We start from the raw sequence: 18,022 nt of genomic DNA, 5'->3' as shown, positions 1-18,022 counted from the left end.
TTAAAACTTAGTTTAAGCCAGATGATTATTGCTACTTATGTCCTTTCCCAGCCCAGTACATTTCATGCAGGAGATGTGAAGAAGCAAATGCCTTTTGTTCTCCCATTTGTGAGCTAATTTTTTTGGAAGAAGGTTAAGGGAAAGTTAAATGGCATTTCTGCAAGCCTTTGCTGCCTTAAATATAAGGCTGGCAACAGGTGGCAGACTAAAAGCCCTGAAGAATGAAGTCTCTTAATTTAGGCGCAGCAAAAGCACTGCACAGTTAGTACAAAAGGATAAAAACCACAGCACAGCTCTAGGAATGGCTGTGGAACTTAACCCAGGGAGACCCTGCAAACAAAAGAGGCCCTTTTGCTCCCTAGCCTGTTTGCTGTGAGTCATACAAGCAGGGAGTCAATTAAACCTGAATACAGACAGAGTGGACACAGAACATAACATAACCTTTACCAAGATCAGGAACATTAGGGCTGAGAAGTCTCATGTATCCTCCTTCTTACCCAGGCTCCTCCTTCCCATTCATACTTCCTTGGGACTTTATTGCTTTTTGTTTTCTATAAATAAAGCTAAATTTAATGTCTATGAGAAAGGGAGAAAGAATGGAGTAGGTAACAAAGCAATTGGGAGTGCCTTAGTAATGTATTCAGGCCATTAAGGATTTCATTAGGTTTACTAAAAGGTCATTAATGATAAAATATCTTTTTTATTTGCATACTTTCTAAACATTATAGTCTGTTCTGCCATTCAAGCTTGCACCCCACTGACATTAATTAGCATGCTATATATTAAAGAGAGTTTTTAATGAGCTGCTATTTCATATGATTTTATTGGAGAGCCTCATTGTTCAGTTTAATAGCAGAAAATGACAACTATAGAAATTGCTTTGATAGGACTGCAGAATTGAGGTGGTTATTCAACCCCCATGCTTGCTCCTCAGTTTGCTCCTGATGCTGGAAGCACTGCTTAATGTCTCTCAGAGCTGGTTTGCCATGCTGCACTTGCTGTAGTGAAAGCTGTGGGCAATGAACAAAACCCCAAATCAACAAAGGAGTAACAGCAACATCACTTTCAGCTGGTCTGCGTGCCATACATCACAAAGTAACAGCAGCAAGAACCACACTGTGCCACGTTAATAGCTAGGACTGATAGATTATCTATAAACGTAGCCCACAACTGTAAGACTATATTTTTTAGTGATGCAAACACTGAACTATCTGTGTGTACTTATTTTCCAAATGTCTGCCTCGCCATAGGCAACTTTTCAAAAAGCAGCTGAAGTAGAAGCAAAGATGGGAGCAAGGAACCACAAGAACCCTTCCCAAATGGCAAAACCTGGCACCTCCAGCAACTCCTGAAGCTGTCCCAGCCTCACTCTCAGTGATGCCACCTTGGTGGCACAGAGCACAGAAACAGTGACAAATGCAGAGGGCAAAAGAGTAAGCAAAGCGGTTGGTAAGGAGAGTGGGGCATGGAAATCAAACCCAAAACTAAACTCATAGCACCAGCGGATAGCAGGACCATCGTTAGAAGTCCCAGGTCTAACATGCATGCAACAAGGATGACGGTCAGATCAGTTTCCAAAGGAATCGTAATGCTGGCACCTCCTCTTGAAGGCCATGAGAACACCACCTTGACTGGCTTTTACTACATTTATTTTGTGTACTTGAAAACTTTTTTTAATGCATGCCCCACTACATTGTAGCTCTGTGTGTTTATGTACATTAGCATGCAAACCACTGTTTCATCAGCTGGTCCTTCCTGTAAAGGATCTTGCTTGTTTTCTAAAGAAACTTTAAAAAACATTCTTTGTTAATGGTATTCTTCATACACAGCTTGCAAGCACACAGCTGTGTCTTCTCCTTTGTTATGCATTTCCTCAGTTGCACCACTGCACAGAATAAAGCCAATTCTGATTTGTGCAGGACTCTCCAAAAAGTGATGCCTCCTATTTATTCCCATGGAAACTGCAACCGATACAAAAAGCACAATAAAATTATTTGATAGAACACATTCTCAGCTACAAAGCACTATTTCTCAACATAGTCACCACCATGAACTGTGCATTTTCACCTGCAATGAACAAGAGCTGCATCAGCAGGGGTGTCCCATAGTCTCACAGCTGCTATGACAGCCCTGTTGGTGGGAAAATGCTGCACACAGAGCCCAACTTCCACTGTGCTGACAGCCACTGCTTGGTCTCCATAAACATTCAGCAAGCACCAGTGAATGTCACCGGGTGCCATTTCTTCCACACAGGGATTCAATCCCATCCCTTTGCTTCAGATGCACTCCAATGTCCACACCATTCTACCCCTCTGCTGCCATCTGTCACACAGCAACAGAATGGAACAGGATATTGGGGGGAAGGTTTAACCTCCTTTGCCATCCCACCAACATCCAGCTCTGACGTTGTGCACCAGCATCACAAAACAGGAGGCATTACTTTCAGAGCAGCCCCCATACAACCCTGTATCCGCACTTTGCTTTCAAGTTAGTTAACCATCACATTTCAGGAAGCAAGATACTGAAAAATCTGAATCTGGAGATGTTACAGGACCTTATTTGTAATACCATAACTGCAGAGGTACACTGGCTCTTGGTTTCTTACCCCATTCCTTCCATCTAATCTTGCCAAGTGGTTTCCTGGATGGGCAGCCAAGAGAAACAGTATGGCTGAAGGGGAAAACAGTCCAAAACTGTATTTTTTTCCTAGCAAAGAAAACAAAGCAGTGGAAGGCAGAAAGGAGATCACACACCTACAAAAAGGTTCATTTTTCAAAATTTTTTTTATCTCTGTTACAAAAAAAAAAGTGTTGCTTTTGTGTTCTTCCCATTTCATTTGGTTAATAAAATCTATCAAGCACAAAAAATAATGCAGTTCCTTCCTTTAAAAAAATTATTATTATTATTATTATTTTTTTTTTAGCCAAATGTCTTCTCTCATTTGCACTGGATTTACATTGCTGTAACTCTATTGGCTTCAAAAGAACAATAAAAAGGTAATCAAAGAAAGTGTTGTGCTCAGGGGACTGCATTATGCTTTTATTTCAGGAAAGCTTGATCAAGCAATTTTTTTTTTTAACAGTTGATTCATACTATTTATAACACAAGTCTGCTATTTACCTAGAGGTTGTCATACATTTAAAGAAAACCTGACATCTGAGTTTCTCAAAAAAACAAAAAAAAAACAAACAAACAACAAAAAAAAAAAAAAAAAACAAAAAAAACCTCTCATTTTGTCATTGTGATGTTGCTGGAAACCAGAGAATTAAAAGTGCATCAATAACAGCTGCTTCCAAGTACACCTTGCAGGTAACAGCGAGTGAGCAGCACACGATTAAGAATCCTATATAGTTTGCAGATGTTTGCTCAAAAGCTCTTAAAGGTGCTTATTCAAAAACCAAAACCATCCCTAACCAGGGAATCATTCAAACATTTCTGTAATTTGAAGGCTGCAGTAAGCTAACGGGCAGAATGGGGAGAGACAGGGGCAGCTGAAGTCTGCACCTGAGCAATACAACAAAAGACAGAGAGCTGTTGGAGAGGGTGCAGAGGAGCCACAGAGATGATCAGGGGACTGGAGCAGCTCCCTTATGAAGACAGGCTGAGGGAGCTGGGCATGTTCAGCACGGAGAAAAGAAGGCTGCAGGGTGACCTCATTGCAACCTTCAGTACCTAAAGGGAGCCTACAAACAGGAGGGGAATCAACTCTTTGAAAGGGTTGATAACAGCAGGACAAGGGGAAATGGTTTGAAGTTGAGGGAGGGAAGGTTGAGGTTGGATGTCAGGGGGAAGTTCTTTACAGAGAGAGTGGTGAGGTGCTGGAACAGCTGCCCAGAGAGGCTGTGGATGCCCCGTCCATCCCTGGAGGTATCCAAGCCAGATTGGATGGGGCCCTGGGCAGCCTGGGCTGGTATGAAATGGGGAGGTTGGTGGCCCTGCATGCGGCAGGGGGCTGGAGCTTCATGATCCTTGAGGTCCCTTCCAACCCTGGCCATTCTGTGATTCTGAGCACACAGTCCTGCCACAGGGCTGCCAAAAACCCACACCTGCTACACCTCCTGCTCTATGTTCCTGGGATTTAAGGAGCGCCAACAGACACTGCTCCAGAAACTATCATACAGACACAGCAATGCATAATTCCTATAAACGCAAACTCTAAATTAGCCCAAACCACTTCACTCCTACCACAGCATTTTATGTTCCCAGGCATGACAGCAGAAGAGAAGCCATCCTGCTTTGAAGGAGCAGCACATACAGGCATTGGCTCCCCACACTTGCTGTGCCCAGGTGTAATGCTGTAACTTGATGGAAAGTTGTAGCCAGCAGTTGTAGCAGCCAGCAGTTGTAGCAGCAAAAGTCCTAGGCTGCAGCAAGTGAAGATTTGGTCAAACGTAACAACGATTGGCACAGAAACAAAAGAAGCTGCTTACCTTTAGAAGGCCTCACATACACAGAGATCTCCAGCATAATACCTTCACTGACAACCCTTAAATAAGGTTTGGCAAGATCCACCCCTTCTGGTCATTCAAGCACATCACATGCACCTGAGCTCCTCTGGGTTGGCCCAGGTGCTCAATCACTGCTTCTAGCTGTGTCCTGCATTTCCACTATACCAGGTAAGCCAGACTTTCCCTGCAGTCACTCTAAGTGCCCAGGATATTGCTATCAGGTTGCTCAGACTCATGCTAGAGTTCAGAGTCTGACAGGGAGCTTAGAAGCCACGTTCATCTATTAACTAACATGAGGGGATGGTGGGAATGGAAAAGGCTCCCTGTGAGATTCTGGTGGCAAATAACATTGGACTGACAGAGATGCTTCTCAGATCCCACCAGAAGTTTCTCACTGCCCCCTGCCTTGTACCAGAAGCAGAACCACAGTCTTATGGCTGACACAGCATCACAACCTTGCTGACCTTCTCAATTGTAATGAGATAATAAACCATTGCAGTCAGCACCATTCATTTTTCACATTCTGGACTGAATCCTTGCTAAGGGGAGACCACAGCACTGGCAGTGCCTAACCAACCTAGCTACCAAGTGTTCTGAAAGCATGACAGTCAGCAACCATACAAAGAAAACTGATATTCAGCTAGCGCAGCCTTCTTTCAGCACAATTCTGCACAAAAATCTGTTAACTACAGAACTAATTTAGGTGTGTACATATGCACAGCTTTCCTAACATGCAATCAAGAGGATGAAGCAGCCAACTATAGAGCTGACAGCTTCAAACTTGAACAGATTATGGATGGCCGCACAGTTTTGCTGCTAGTTTAGATTATTAAGGGATTCTAATTCAACATAACACAGATGCAGTAAAGCACTTATTCTTCCTATAATTGACTTTCATGGACTCTGGACAAACAACATACTGCAGAACAAGGCACCATATAAAATCAGTGTCAAAGGAAAACATTAGTGCTGTAGATAGAGAAAAACATCCAGTTGTGGGAAGACTGCACTGTCAAACGTCCTTACAGGAGGATGAGAAAGTTACAACCAAATAGACAATTGTTAATTGATCAATTTCTGGGTTTTGAGCACTTAACAGTGTCTCCTTAACGCTGTCTTAAAGCTCAGCTAAACGCAGCAGCCAGCTGTGTGTTGCATGGACTTCCTTCAGTGCACACTTAGTGAGAAAGCTTAGTCCCAGGAGTATCGTGCTTCCACAGAATGCAATTGAGAAGCTGTAAAATGATTGATTTTCATGGGAACATTCAAAGCCACTTCTCACTGAAGGCAATTTCTGAGAATTGTCATCCTTCTACTATTTTGACTGTAGAGCTGTATATAAATTGGTTGCAAGATTTTGTGGTTGTTGCTTTCCTTCTTGAGGGAGCCATTTTTCATTCTTCTTAACAAAAAAAAAAGAAGAAAAAAGCCTTTAAACAAACAAACAAATGACTAAGCCAAGTTCACATTTCAACTCTTTTGTCCTCTCCAGGAAGAGTTTGCTTGATACACCTTTCTGGAAGGAAGATTTTATTCTAAAAATTTCAAGTTTTGTGAATAGCTCTAAAAGGGGATACAAATAGAAACGCAAGCATAACCGTGCAGTGGGTAGCTATCACATCAGATCATCGAGCTTCATCTTACAGTAAGGAAGCAATAGTAGGGGCCAAAGCTGGGAGAAATCTTTTCCACTCTACTGTAAGTGCAGGCAGTGCATCCAAAAATGGTGACCCTACACATGACCATCTAAGAGGCAGTTTGCATGTAACGACCTCTCCTGCTGAGAAAGTGAGTGTAGTGACTGAGAAGTGGCGTATTGGCAACTGGAGAGATGTTGTGTGGCAGACTGCAATTTCACATAGAAACACAGAGGATCTGTAACCTCCGATGCACAATTTAAACTGAAATCCATTGGGCTTAGAGCAACTAGTCTCTCAGCATCCCATTAAAGAGCTGAAATAGTGCATGAAAGTCCCTTGTATTATTATTCCTAGCATCTAAATAGGGATTTGCAGCATTTCAAATACAGAGACTGAGAAAATTAGTAGTTAGAAGCTGCAAATACATCCTTATTTCCCAAGACCCCATGTGAAACCCACATGGGACTTAATCAATGTAAAGATGAGAGCGTAAGTGATTACAGGACTATGCCATGCAATGTTTAAAAAAGTTTAAATGTTGCCTTTAGGCATGGCTTTGAAAGGACTTCAATAGGCTGACTCTTTCTTCTAGCCAAGGAGCTGATAATGCTGCAGCCACACTTGAAATGCTTCTAAGATTGTAATGCATTCCCCCTAGCAATATAACAGGTACTTTAGACAGGAACGATGTGGGGTTCTTTTGTTGGTAGTGTTTTTTTTAATTTGACCTTCTTCCCCAATAAAGAAGAAACATTCTAAAAACTGGCAATTAGAAGAAACTGATTGCACACAGATAAGATGCTTATGACCGTGAAAATCAACAACAATCACTAAGTGCCCCTGCAAGCTGACAGCTGCCCAAATAAACAGCAAAATGCAGCTATAAGAAGTTTTGCTTATTTACACTGTATAGATCAAATACAAGTTTTCAGAAATTACCTGGGTCCATCTGTGTGCAGGATGCACTTCCATTTGGATCATGGAAAAATGCCTGAAACAACTTCATATAATCTACATGCAGGAGAACTTAAGCTGGTCCATGACCTTGAATTAGATTGCTTGTTACTGCATTCCAGGGACAGCATAGGTCCTGCCAGTGCTTGATGCTGGTTTGACTTTACACACGCTTAAGATAAAAGAAAGAAATCTTTGTTGCATTTCTTTGTACACAAAGGCTTTGAAGCTGAACTCCCACGTGGGTATAAGCACCATTTGATTATTAGGGATTTTAAAGCACAGCAGCTTTTGCTGGATTGTTTTTTGTTTTTTGTTTTTTTTTTTAAAGAAAAGGAAAAAAAAAAAGATTCAACAAGCTTTCAGACTTCCAGGAGACTCAACGGGGGGCAGAGCGTATCATGATATTGTTAGATGCTGCCACTCACAGCTCACTCCGAGACAGCTGCAATAACACCTCTTTCACAAATGGCACATGCTAAAACACCTCCGCAGAGCTTTCTACCCAAACCAGTGTACCAGCAAAATCCATTATCACTGTTCAGCTATGTTTTCAAACACAGATTGATCTACTTGTCTCCTGTAAGTACCTACACAACTTGAAGCTATCCGGGGACTTGGCTGGAGCTGGAGCTCCTCAGCTTTATGCCCCCTGCAGTGCTTACCTGCAGCAGCAGCCTATGCATCTCCCTGATGGCTCACTTGACTGGACAAACTGATACCCACTAACACAGAACATGTTCATCACATTAACTGCCTTGCTGTGCTCCCCTAACATCCCCAGGATGCACTGCACCATCACTCCTTCCTGACTCACATCTTCATCTATCCAGCATGCTAATAACTGACTTGCAACTCCTGGAGCTCTCCACATTCTCTTGCAGTGATGATTTCTGCTCCCTAGGAACAGACTACTATTACATACTAATTTGGTGATCTAAAAGATTCCATTGTTTAAAATCCCAGCAGTGGCTGTACCCAGTGCAACAAAAGCTTAGAAAGGTGGGGGTTTTATTTGTTTGTTTTAAACAGAACTAGAGAAAAAATACAGTACAGAAAATCCAGCGAGTCAGACCTACATGATGATGATGCAGAAGGAACTATTACTTCATTTGGGGAAGGAAGATGGCTTTTTTGTTTTCTTTTTATTAGGAAAGTTTGTGCCAAAAGGTATTTGAGAGAGAGTCACCTGAACAATACCTATGTGTGAATCTAGGCAGCTACTCCCAGGTGTAATGCAGAACTTGACATCACCAGCTCAAATTTATAACGTGGTGTTTCTTGATCTGTACCTTGGAGGGAATTTTTCTTTAATAAATTTCAGTTGGTTCTTGGGTTTGTTTCTCCCTAATGACAGCAACACAACTTCAGAGTTTCTAGACAGCTGCAGACATCACTGAGTTTCCTGCTCCTGCTGGTGACAGTGCTGCCAGTGCTGGCTCTCAGGAACTGTGCTCCCTACAGAGACCTCCTTAAAGTAGCACCACACAGGTTCCTAGTTTGACCTTCTTTTATTTTGCTTTCTGTTGCAGTTAAAGCTTTATACTTCTACCTAGATCAGTACTGCAGAGCACAGATACCTGAAAAAACTGAAAACCTATCACAGACTAACCACTAGCTTTTTCTTCCTCTTTAACCAATAGGTCAAAGCAGCATCAGGCTTTGATAACAAATAAATGACCAAACCCTGTCTAAAATAACACTTTAAAGGATATTGCTAGTGAGGAATTACTTTAGCATGAAGTCTTAAAATAATGCCTGTAGAGACTCACTTTCAGGTTTATGTATCCATAGCAGGCTAGGAATTAAGCAAGCAATAGAAAAAATGCAATGACCAGGGCAATACTGGAGGTTTCGTGGTATTTCCAGGAAGATTAAACTTCAACTGCAGGTAGCAGGATGAGACATTTCTGTGTAAATACTTATGCTTTATTTACTAAGCAATTTAAAATACAAAGTCTCCTGTTACTTAGAACAAGCACATGGACTTTCTTGTTCAACATCCTGACAATGTCTCTGAAAGCACTCTGGCTCACCATATTATAGGTAATTGCTCATCTGTATTTTTGTCTCCACCTGGTCAACTCCATTTATGTCAATAGACTTCTCCCAGGGTGTCAAGGAGAATAGGAATGCTCTGGATGAATTTTGGCATTTCTTGACAAACCTCAGACACTACAGTTCTGGTATTAACTTAATGCATGGACTTTTATCCTTTTGGGGAGTGGGAAAAGTTGGAATTCACCTTGACTTCTCTTTGGCTTCAGCTATCAAATGTGCATAAAGTCATTATCAGAAAAGAAAAGATCTGTTTGTGCCTCACTGAGACTCGAGCAGTGGTATGACTCGAGGGGCAAAGGCACAGTCATGAAGCATCACTACCCTGGAGGTATTAAAATATCTCTATGCAGCTGCTCTGCCAGAAAAGCTACTTGGTTTGCTGAAGTCCTTTCAATGAGCTGAGCCCAAGGCAATATTTTAGAAGGAAACTGCCTCTTTAAAAATTAAAAGGAGTTATTTTTGCATCATTTGACTGGGATTGCTTTAAATGTGCTCCATTATAGGTCACGTCCACTGCCAGAGAAATAATGCATTCGCAACTGATTCTATTCAGACCAATTTCTTAAAAAATGCAGACTGCTTTAGTGCGTAACTCCTCACTCATATACAGAGGATAGCCTATTCTACCTGCAAAAGCCATGAAATTCCAAGGGTTTGCTTGAGTTCAGGACAGGTCCTTTGCAATCTGCAGAGATTTTTCCAAGTGACTGCACAATGACCAACAAAACACAACTTCTGACTCCAGTAAAGGATTATCCCTTGGCAAAATTTGCCACAAATACTGGTGAAGCATTCCTCCCCCCAGTCCCCACATGCCTTGAACTGGAACACTTTTTCAGTGACAACAGCAGAATATCTCAAATATTCTTATGCATTTTATTCAGGCAGGTGTTTTCTGAAATCTCCCAGAGCTCATGACTGGCTTAAACACATATGAGAAAGGCCCTATGGCATACGTGCTTTGACAAAAGCCAGTTCTCCTCACCTCATAAAGTGTAATGATGCCATTTGTCTCATTTGGAGGCTTCCACTGAACATAGATCTTCTCTTCAAAAGGTCCTCCCTGGATGGATTCCAAGGGAACAGGTCCAGGAACTACAGAATTAAAAAAAAAATAGCAAACACAATGCTGTGTTAGAAGCTACCACAAGCTCCAGCTGCCACACACATCTGAAGACACCAAGAGACCATCAGGCAAAGTTCATTGCTGAAAATAAAAAATAAAAATAATAGTAATTGAAGAAAATCACTAAGTGAGAAACAAAATCAGAATCCATGACAATACAAAGCTGGCTCCAGTATGCCTTCATCCCACAGTAGAAAATCTTTGAGTACTTAAAAAGGAACCAAAACTACAGAAAATGAATTTATTTGTTTATCCACTAAACCACCTGTAAGAGTTTTCCTTGCATAAACACACAGACTTATGCTGCCTGCTTCCATACAACATCACAAAATAGATGTTTAATTTTACCCCAAATTAAGCATTTATTTTTAACCAGTATTGCAGTATGTTCATATTTTTCTAAGCTTCTCTTCTATTCATATGTTAAGATGCAAAAAATAAATATTTTAAATAAAAAGAACTTAAACAAGTGAAACCAATTCAACTTCACCTCAAACACACCTATTTGCATGAGTGCAAATAACAGTAATTTACACTCTGCAGATAAAGCTTGATGTACAGAAGGTAATGTAAGCAGTAATATTTGCAGTTCTCAGAGAACAGTGCATGAAGATCTTCCCGCTTGCATGTATTGCTGCACCACTGGATAACCTCATGGCACGTCCTTGCAGCGCAGTGCAGTGAGGCATTGAGCCACCTCAGCAAACTGGCCAGAGGAGAGCACCAGCAGTGCTCACTGTTCCATCTGCAGCGCTGCGCTCAGCTGGTCTGCACTGCTTTTATGGAAGTCTTCTGACTCACTGAGGCAGGAACATAACCTAGGCCTGTCCTTACCACGTGGAAGAGTGATGAGGTGGCACGCTGTTCCTTTTGTCTGAGTTCTGATACAACCTTCTGATCATTTAAATGTCTCTTTTCTGTGCTTTAGACTCCCCAGGCCATCTCATCATCACTGTAACATTGCAGAAATGTCCACAATGCCCACAAAATGTCAAGCAGTGTAGTTACAGGGAGTAGCCTTTCTTTAATTCTCTCCCTGTTCTGGAATACAACATCCTTGCATTTCCAATGGAGCTGTGTTTTATCTAGAAAAAGTTCACCAATATCGGGTCATTAACAAACTTGACACTGCTGCATCAACAAACTGCTTGAGAGTTGGAAGAGTAGCAAATCCACAAGGAAGCAGGATTTGCCCTTCAAACACACTGTGAGGATCAGTAATAACGTAGGCAGTGTAGCCTCCTTCAAAAATTATTTGCAGTGAGCAATTTCAGCTCCTCTTCCAGCTCCTTTGGACAATGCCTTCCCTATCTCATGCTTTCCACCTGGGAACATTACAGATGATATATGCACATGACAACTCAAGGCATTACACAGGTGGACAAGGCAGGACACGAATAATTCTCCTTTAAAGGCTTAGTGTGCTCTCTGCTAATTTGTAAGACTGCAGTGCTGTGTATTTACATTTTGCTTACAAGCTAAATCTTGTCCATCTGCCTGTCTTCCATCAGATACACAGGATGGAGAGTGTTTGAGGACAGAATCATTTGGACACAGTGCTAAAGGACAGTTACACTCAGTAGGAAATATACTGTGTCCACCTTCACCTACACAACAGCAAAGCTCCATCCACCTAAACAGCCAGATTGCACCTCGGCATAAAGATGCTATGAGCTGCACACCTTTATCAATATGGATGATTGATTTCCCTAGTTAAGGACAACATAAGATTTATGTTTCAAGATGGCTACAAGGCCACCTAAAAATCCACCTACCTAAGCAAAATTTTAATGCTGTGAAAGATAACTAAGTACACTTCCAAGCCTGACTGATAAAAACCCCACTCATTTTTTCAGAAAGATCTGCCATCCTCTTAAGTCCCTTGTATGATATATTAGATGTCTGGAATCACTTTCAGCTGAGAGAAACTTAGGAAAGCAACTTCTTATTGCTCTGGCAGAGGAAGAACATTTCTTTTTAACACTAGACAGAATGGAAGCTTGTAGTTTAGGAGAGTTCTTAGTCTGAAATAGCTCAGATGGGATAATAACACTTTAAAGCTTTCCATCAGTACTTCTTGAGAAGTGTTCTTTTGTCTCGGAATGGAAGAGTTAGCACCAGAAGAATTTAACATCCGAGGCATATATAAAATGCTACATCTAGAAGGTCAGCATTAAGAAAAAACACACTTTAGAAAGGAAGACATTATAACTCTTTGGGGACTGTGATGTAAAGGAACCAGAAAAAAAAAAGGAAAAGACTAATGTCAGAATTATATTTGCCCATATGATAAAGGAAGCTGCTCTGTAGGTCCTGGGTAGTTCAGAACACAACTTTTACAGAATTAAACCTACTGCTGTTCAGTAACTGCTCAAACTGGTGCTTGTCATTTCCAAGCACTTCAGGGAGTCCTGCCCTTTCAAGAACACTGCTGTAAAATGGAAATTATTTATACCTACAAATTTAACTTGCGTAACGTACATCCTGTCCAGAGAAGCCATTTATAAGTCTTCTGGGACAGAAGATTATGCTGTTATTTACAGTTCAAAAATATTACAATGCCTTCACAAAAAAAGAAGCTAGCAAGCAAACTCAGCATAACTCACCATCCTCCTCAGTCTGCACAACCAGCTCCTCACTCTCCATTTTGCCTTCTGGATTAGAAAGGGCCAGTCTCAGCCTGATGGTCATGAACGGCCGAAGACCTCGCAAGGTGTAGTGGGAAGATGTTTGGATGAGTTCCTCTGCCTCAAATTTTTGCTGGTTAAAGACATACTGGTACTGGACTGTGAGATTGTAGCTGTGGCAGCGGGTCACCGCGTAACCAAAGGGCTCCCACTGCAATGTCAGCTGCCGGGAACGGATATCAACAACTTCTACGTTCTGTGGTCCATGAACAGGATCTGTGAGGCAAAGAGAAAATAAATAACAAGAGAAATAACAGATTAATTCAACTTTGAAAGAAATTGGCCACCATTAATATGCCTCCTGCCATATTGCCAGATATCTGGGTCCCTCCCAGTTCTGAGTGCTCTTGCCTTTACAATGTAAAAGCGATATTACGTTTTTGAGAGAAGGAACAAAGGCAAAGGGAAATTAAAGTCTGACCCACTAATGTATTCTAGCTGCTGAACCATCAGTGAAAATCCTGTCATAGGGCACTGAACAGAGGTCGTGCTTCTGAGTCCTGTGAAATGTCACCAAACCCAACAATGGCAGCATGATTTAAGTACTGCTTAAAGCTGAAGCTTAAAGCTGCGCTTTCTTCACTTTTACACACACATTCCTTCCCAACACCTCAGTGAATGCAGACCTACCTAAGTGATGCAAGAAAATAGCAGTCAGAAGAGAAGGAACGGGCTCAGGTCTCTCACCATTACACTCCTGCACCCTCCTTGAAGCCCCAAGCCCACTCTGGTCTGACTGAGGCACAGGAGTACAAGAACCAAGACGGACACTGCCAGACATCCTCTGCCCTAGTGCTGATGCTCCCTCCATTTTTAATTCCTGGGAGGCACTCTTGGATGTTTTGGCAATGGCATACATGAGCAGACCATGCCCCTCTTTCAGTAAATTCTGTGAGCCAGCTCAACCTTATGCCACTTTTATTTCAGAGCACATCAATGCTTTAGTCTCAACAAAGTTTCATCATCCTGTATTATTCTTTCTACAGTATCTGTCTGAGGTAAAGTTTGAATATTCATGTGTAAGAATCATTTTCACCTGCTGTTCCTTAATTTATTTTTAACAGCATAACTCAGAAGCTTTGACTACAGACTTTGCCCTTTTTATGAAATATAAATGCATGCGTCGTTACTCATGCAGATATAAAGAATGAAAGATGAGTTAGTAAAATCAGTGTTTGAGACATGTCAGATGGTAATAACACGACAAGTGTCACAGTTTGTTTATCTGACATTTCTTCAACTCGGCGAGCTCATTTGCTTTGTTGTTCAATATATATCTAAGAAAAATAATTAGAAAATACATTATTCCACACATTTTGATAGATGTTGCAATTTAGTGTTTTGCCCACTTCTTCCATTCTGTTCCTTTCACAAGCTGAAATTATAAGGGAACATTTTTATGGAAATAAAAAAAGTTACTGGGACTCCAAAATAGAAGCTGCACTACTCTGGAAGACAGTAAAAGTGGAAGAAAATCTTTCCACTGATTCTTGAAGGAGCACAACATCCCTACTGTGAACAATCTACTAATGGACAAACAAAAAACACACTGCAACAAGCAGTTTATTCACAGCTTTATGCCCTTCTTATGTTGTGGCACCCAGAGCACAGCAGGACAACCCCTTCCCTCGCCTGGCCAGCAGCACTGGGCCTGATGCACCCCAGGGCACAGCTGGCCCTTCTGGCTGCCAGGGCACACTGTGACTCGTGGACAACTTGCTGCCAGCCAGAACCCCCAGGTCTCTTTCCGTGGGGCTGCCAGGGTTGTCCCAGCTGCACAACCCAGCACTTATCTTCTTTGTGCAGACAGAAACTACCCTCAAATCTCTCAAGACTTTGGAGCCTCTGTACTCTCAAGGCAATCAGTGCTCCTCCCAGTTAAGCGTCATCCACAAATTTACTGAAGCTACAGAGGTGGCTGTTCCTTTGGAGAAGCAGAAGACTTTGGTTTGGATGGGAAGAAGGGCCGAAGTGCAGCATGAAGGTCTATTCCAGTTGCTCCATTGGGACTTTCGTTTCAACACTGTACCATAACCAATTTAAAAGGACAACACAAAATAATAACAATAAAAACCTAAGCAATTTTTTTAACAAGCAAAACCAGTCTGTGCCTCTCCATTTGGGTACCTGAGGGCCTGCCTGGGGACTGCCCAGTGCAGCAGTATGCCAAGACCTCCCTGCAAGGTCTGTGCACTTTTGGGAGAGCCAACAGCTCCTCCCAGCTTGAGCACTATTTGAACACATACATACACGTCTGAAATAGGACAGTTTTTAAAGGATGTGGGGTCTAAATCTAGTGACTGAATCTGTTTCCAGATAAGCCATGTAATTTCTCTAGCAATCAGAAAACACCTTAAAGGAAATTCTCCAGCACACCGTGTCTTTACATGTATATACATATATTTAGAAATTAGAGAGTTTGTATGCATGTATATATGGACACTTATTCATAACAGTTGATCATTGCTTTAGTATAAGACCACAGAAAGAACATTTCTGTAGATTTATTGTATACGTAATTAAGCTGAACCAAATAATGTTTCTGTGACAACTTCCAGCCTCTGAAACTGTAACAATTAGCACAACCCTGGCTTTGGAAGCATTCAAAGAAAACCAAAACCAGCTGAATGTCCTTCAGAGCTTTTCAAGGTAAACAACTCCTGACTCCAAACCAGGCTGGGGCCGAGACACTGCAAAAATGTCACGTCTTGGCAGTGGTGCAGCTGAAGATGGCAATTAACCTCCATGCTAATGTTATAGCATTTTTAAAATTAGTTATTTAAGTCCGTCATGTTATAGAATGAATGGGCAATGAGAGGGTGTTTGGTTTATTGTCGTCAGGTGTGTTGACTACTGGTGAGTAAGAAATTAGACTGATTCAGCATCAGCTCATTAAAGTGCACGTCCAAAACCTTTGCTGCGGATGATTATCTGCATTTCCCAGTTATCTCACCCTGTTCACATTAGCCCTTTCATTTCTAAGTCTCAAACTAAGTCTCCCAAGCTGGTCCGTGTTGAACAATCTCAAATTCTAACTCTGTAATTTTATCATAAATGCTCTATGATATATCCTGATTTTTTTTTTCTCAGCACAATGTTTTTAGTAGAGTAACCTGGCTATGAACAGCAGGTGGGTTTGAATTATAAGGCAAGAAACTAAACTCCAGATTTCAGATATTATCCAGAGACCCCACTACACGAACACAGAACATCCTGCATTATCCCAAAAGCTATCGTTTTTCAGGCTTATATCATTAAAATGTGAAATTTATCAGTCCAGTGGTGTAGGGTTGTGGCAGTGAGGTGGGAAGTGATTCGGGTGTTGCACTGAAAACAGAAATGGGATGCAAGTTTCAGAAATACCCATATCCTCAGGAGATTCCAAAAGTGTAGAGGTTTAGCATCTAATGGCCTTCTAGATTCTTTAGCCAAGAGGAATGTATAAATAAGTAAAAACTATTTAAACCTTAGGTTCAGAGAAGGAGAAATGAGGCTGGAATCACATCAGTAAATTGAAGCACAAGACCTGCAAAGCTTTATATTCCTTCTGGCACCCTTATCTCATCTTTCAATCTCCTTTTCCTGGAAGCTAAGACTATGTAATTCTGAAAATGTTTTCCTGTTGCCACACCAATTTCCTCCACAGCATAAGCCACTGAAACTTATTGTTAAAGATGAGATTCTGTATTGTTTTTAAAGGGCAGCAGTCTTACTACTTTCCCAGTTTAATTCCTCCTGCACTTCAGCTTTGCAAGTACATATCCTTCTTTTTCAATCTTAGTCTCAAAAGGTCCATAGTACCCATTTCCCTGGGTCTGCTGTATAACATAAACTATTTTTCATAGTGCAATCACTTATTTTCCCTAAAAGAGTAAACTAAAGCTTAGCAGAAGGAGATTTGGGGGTGCTGGTGGCAGCAGGTTCAACATGTGCCAGGAGTGTGCCCTAGAGGGGAAACCATATTTTGGGCTGCATTAAACACAGCACGGCTGTCTCATCAAAAGAGGTGTTTCTCCTGCTGCATTTAGCACTGATGTGGCCTCACTTTGAGAACTGTGTGCAGTTCTGAGTTCCACAGTATGGAAAGGATGCCAAAGTCCTTGAAAGAGTCCAGAGGAGGATAACAAAGATGTTTAGAGGGCTCGAAGACACATTCCAGGTAGGAGAGACTGAGGACATATGGGCTGTCCAGTCTGGAGAAAAGGAGGCTGAGTGGCAACATCACTGCTGTGTGCAGTGATGGAGGGGGAGGAGGGGGAGCAGAAGGTGGTGCTGGGTTGTGATCATGGGAACTGGTGGCAGGATGGGAACGGCACAAAGCAGTGCTGGGGAGGGTCAGACCAGGCATGAAGAAAAACTGCCCTGTTGTCAGGGTGGTCAGACACTGCAACAAGGCTCCCAGCAAGGGGACTCTCAGTGATCAAGAGGAAACTGGATCATGCCCTCATTAATATGCTTTACTTTTTGGTTAGCCCTAGCCTTGAACTAGATGATATCTGTACATTCTTTCCAACAGAACTATTCTATTCTCTATAATCTTCTACTATTGGAAATACCTGAAGAGTGGACAAACTGCTCCAATTCTGTATAGAATACAAAAGTTATAGCTTTCCAATAAAGCAAGGAGAAAACTAGAAATTATTATTTGGCTAGTTGAAGAGAAGTTGCTAATATAGATCTCAACTTCAGCTGTACAGAAAAACTACCAAAGCAAGACAGAAACAGTCTGACCCAATCTGAATAGTGATGGATCATATATATTAAGACATCAGTGGAACCTGCATATACTGAAGTTTCTACATGTACTGAGACCTTGGAAAACCCATGAAAATTCTTAACAGGCAGCAGCAATGAAACAGCTGTCACTGATCTATTAAAACTAGCCTTGAATCCGTACAAAGAAAATCATAGTCTCTGGGATTTCACTGTGCAAACACTTCATTTCCCTTTCAGCCTGACTGAACTATTAATTACATCAAAATCAAGGACCAAACAGTATTTTTTAATACTGTATTTCTCACCAACACTTCCACACCTATCCTTACTTCATTGGGACGCTGCAAGATGTAGCTGGCCAGGAACCTTGCTGAACTGTGATAGCCCAGT

General features: G+C 41.6%; 1 protein-coding gene across 11 annotated transcripts in view; it reads right to left on the bottom strand.

The window, feature by feature from the left end:
• Window positions 1-18,022, bottom strand: part of PTPRT (protein tyrosine phosphatase receptor type T) — a 425,958-nt gene that overhangs the window by 135,212 nt on the left and 272,724 nt on the right. For all 11 annotated transcript variants that reach the window (XM_048963311.1, XM_048963312.1, XM_048963316.1 and 8 more), the window contains exons 8-9: window positions 12,836-13,132; window positions 10,089-10,198 (exon numbers count right to left, since the gene is read on the bottom strand). In XM_048963311.1, coding sequence (XP_048819268.1) covers window positions 10,089-10,198; window positions 12,836-13,132 — 407 coding nt within the window. The remainder of the gene's footprint in view (window positions 1-10,088; window positions 10,199-12,835; window positions 13,133-18,022) is intronic.

The sequence above is a fragment of the Lagopus muta genome, chromosome 16, assembly GCF_023343835.1.
Source record: "Lagopus muta isolate bLagMut1 chromosome 16, bLagMut1 primary, whole genome shotgun sequence".
Lineage (NCBI taxonomy): Eukaryota > Metazoa > Chordata > Aves > Galliformes > Phasianidae > Lagopus > Lagopus muta.
The sequence above is the reverse complement of the archived record's forward strand: the minus strand, read 5'-3'. Positions and strand labels throughout refer to the sequence as shown.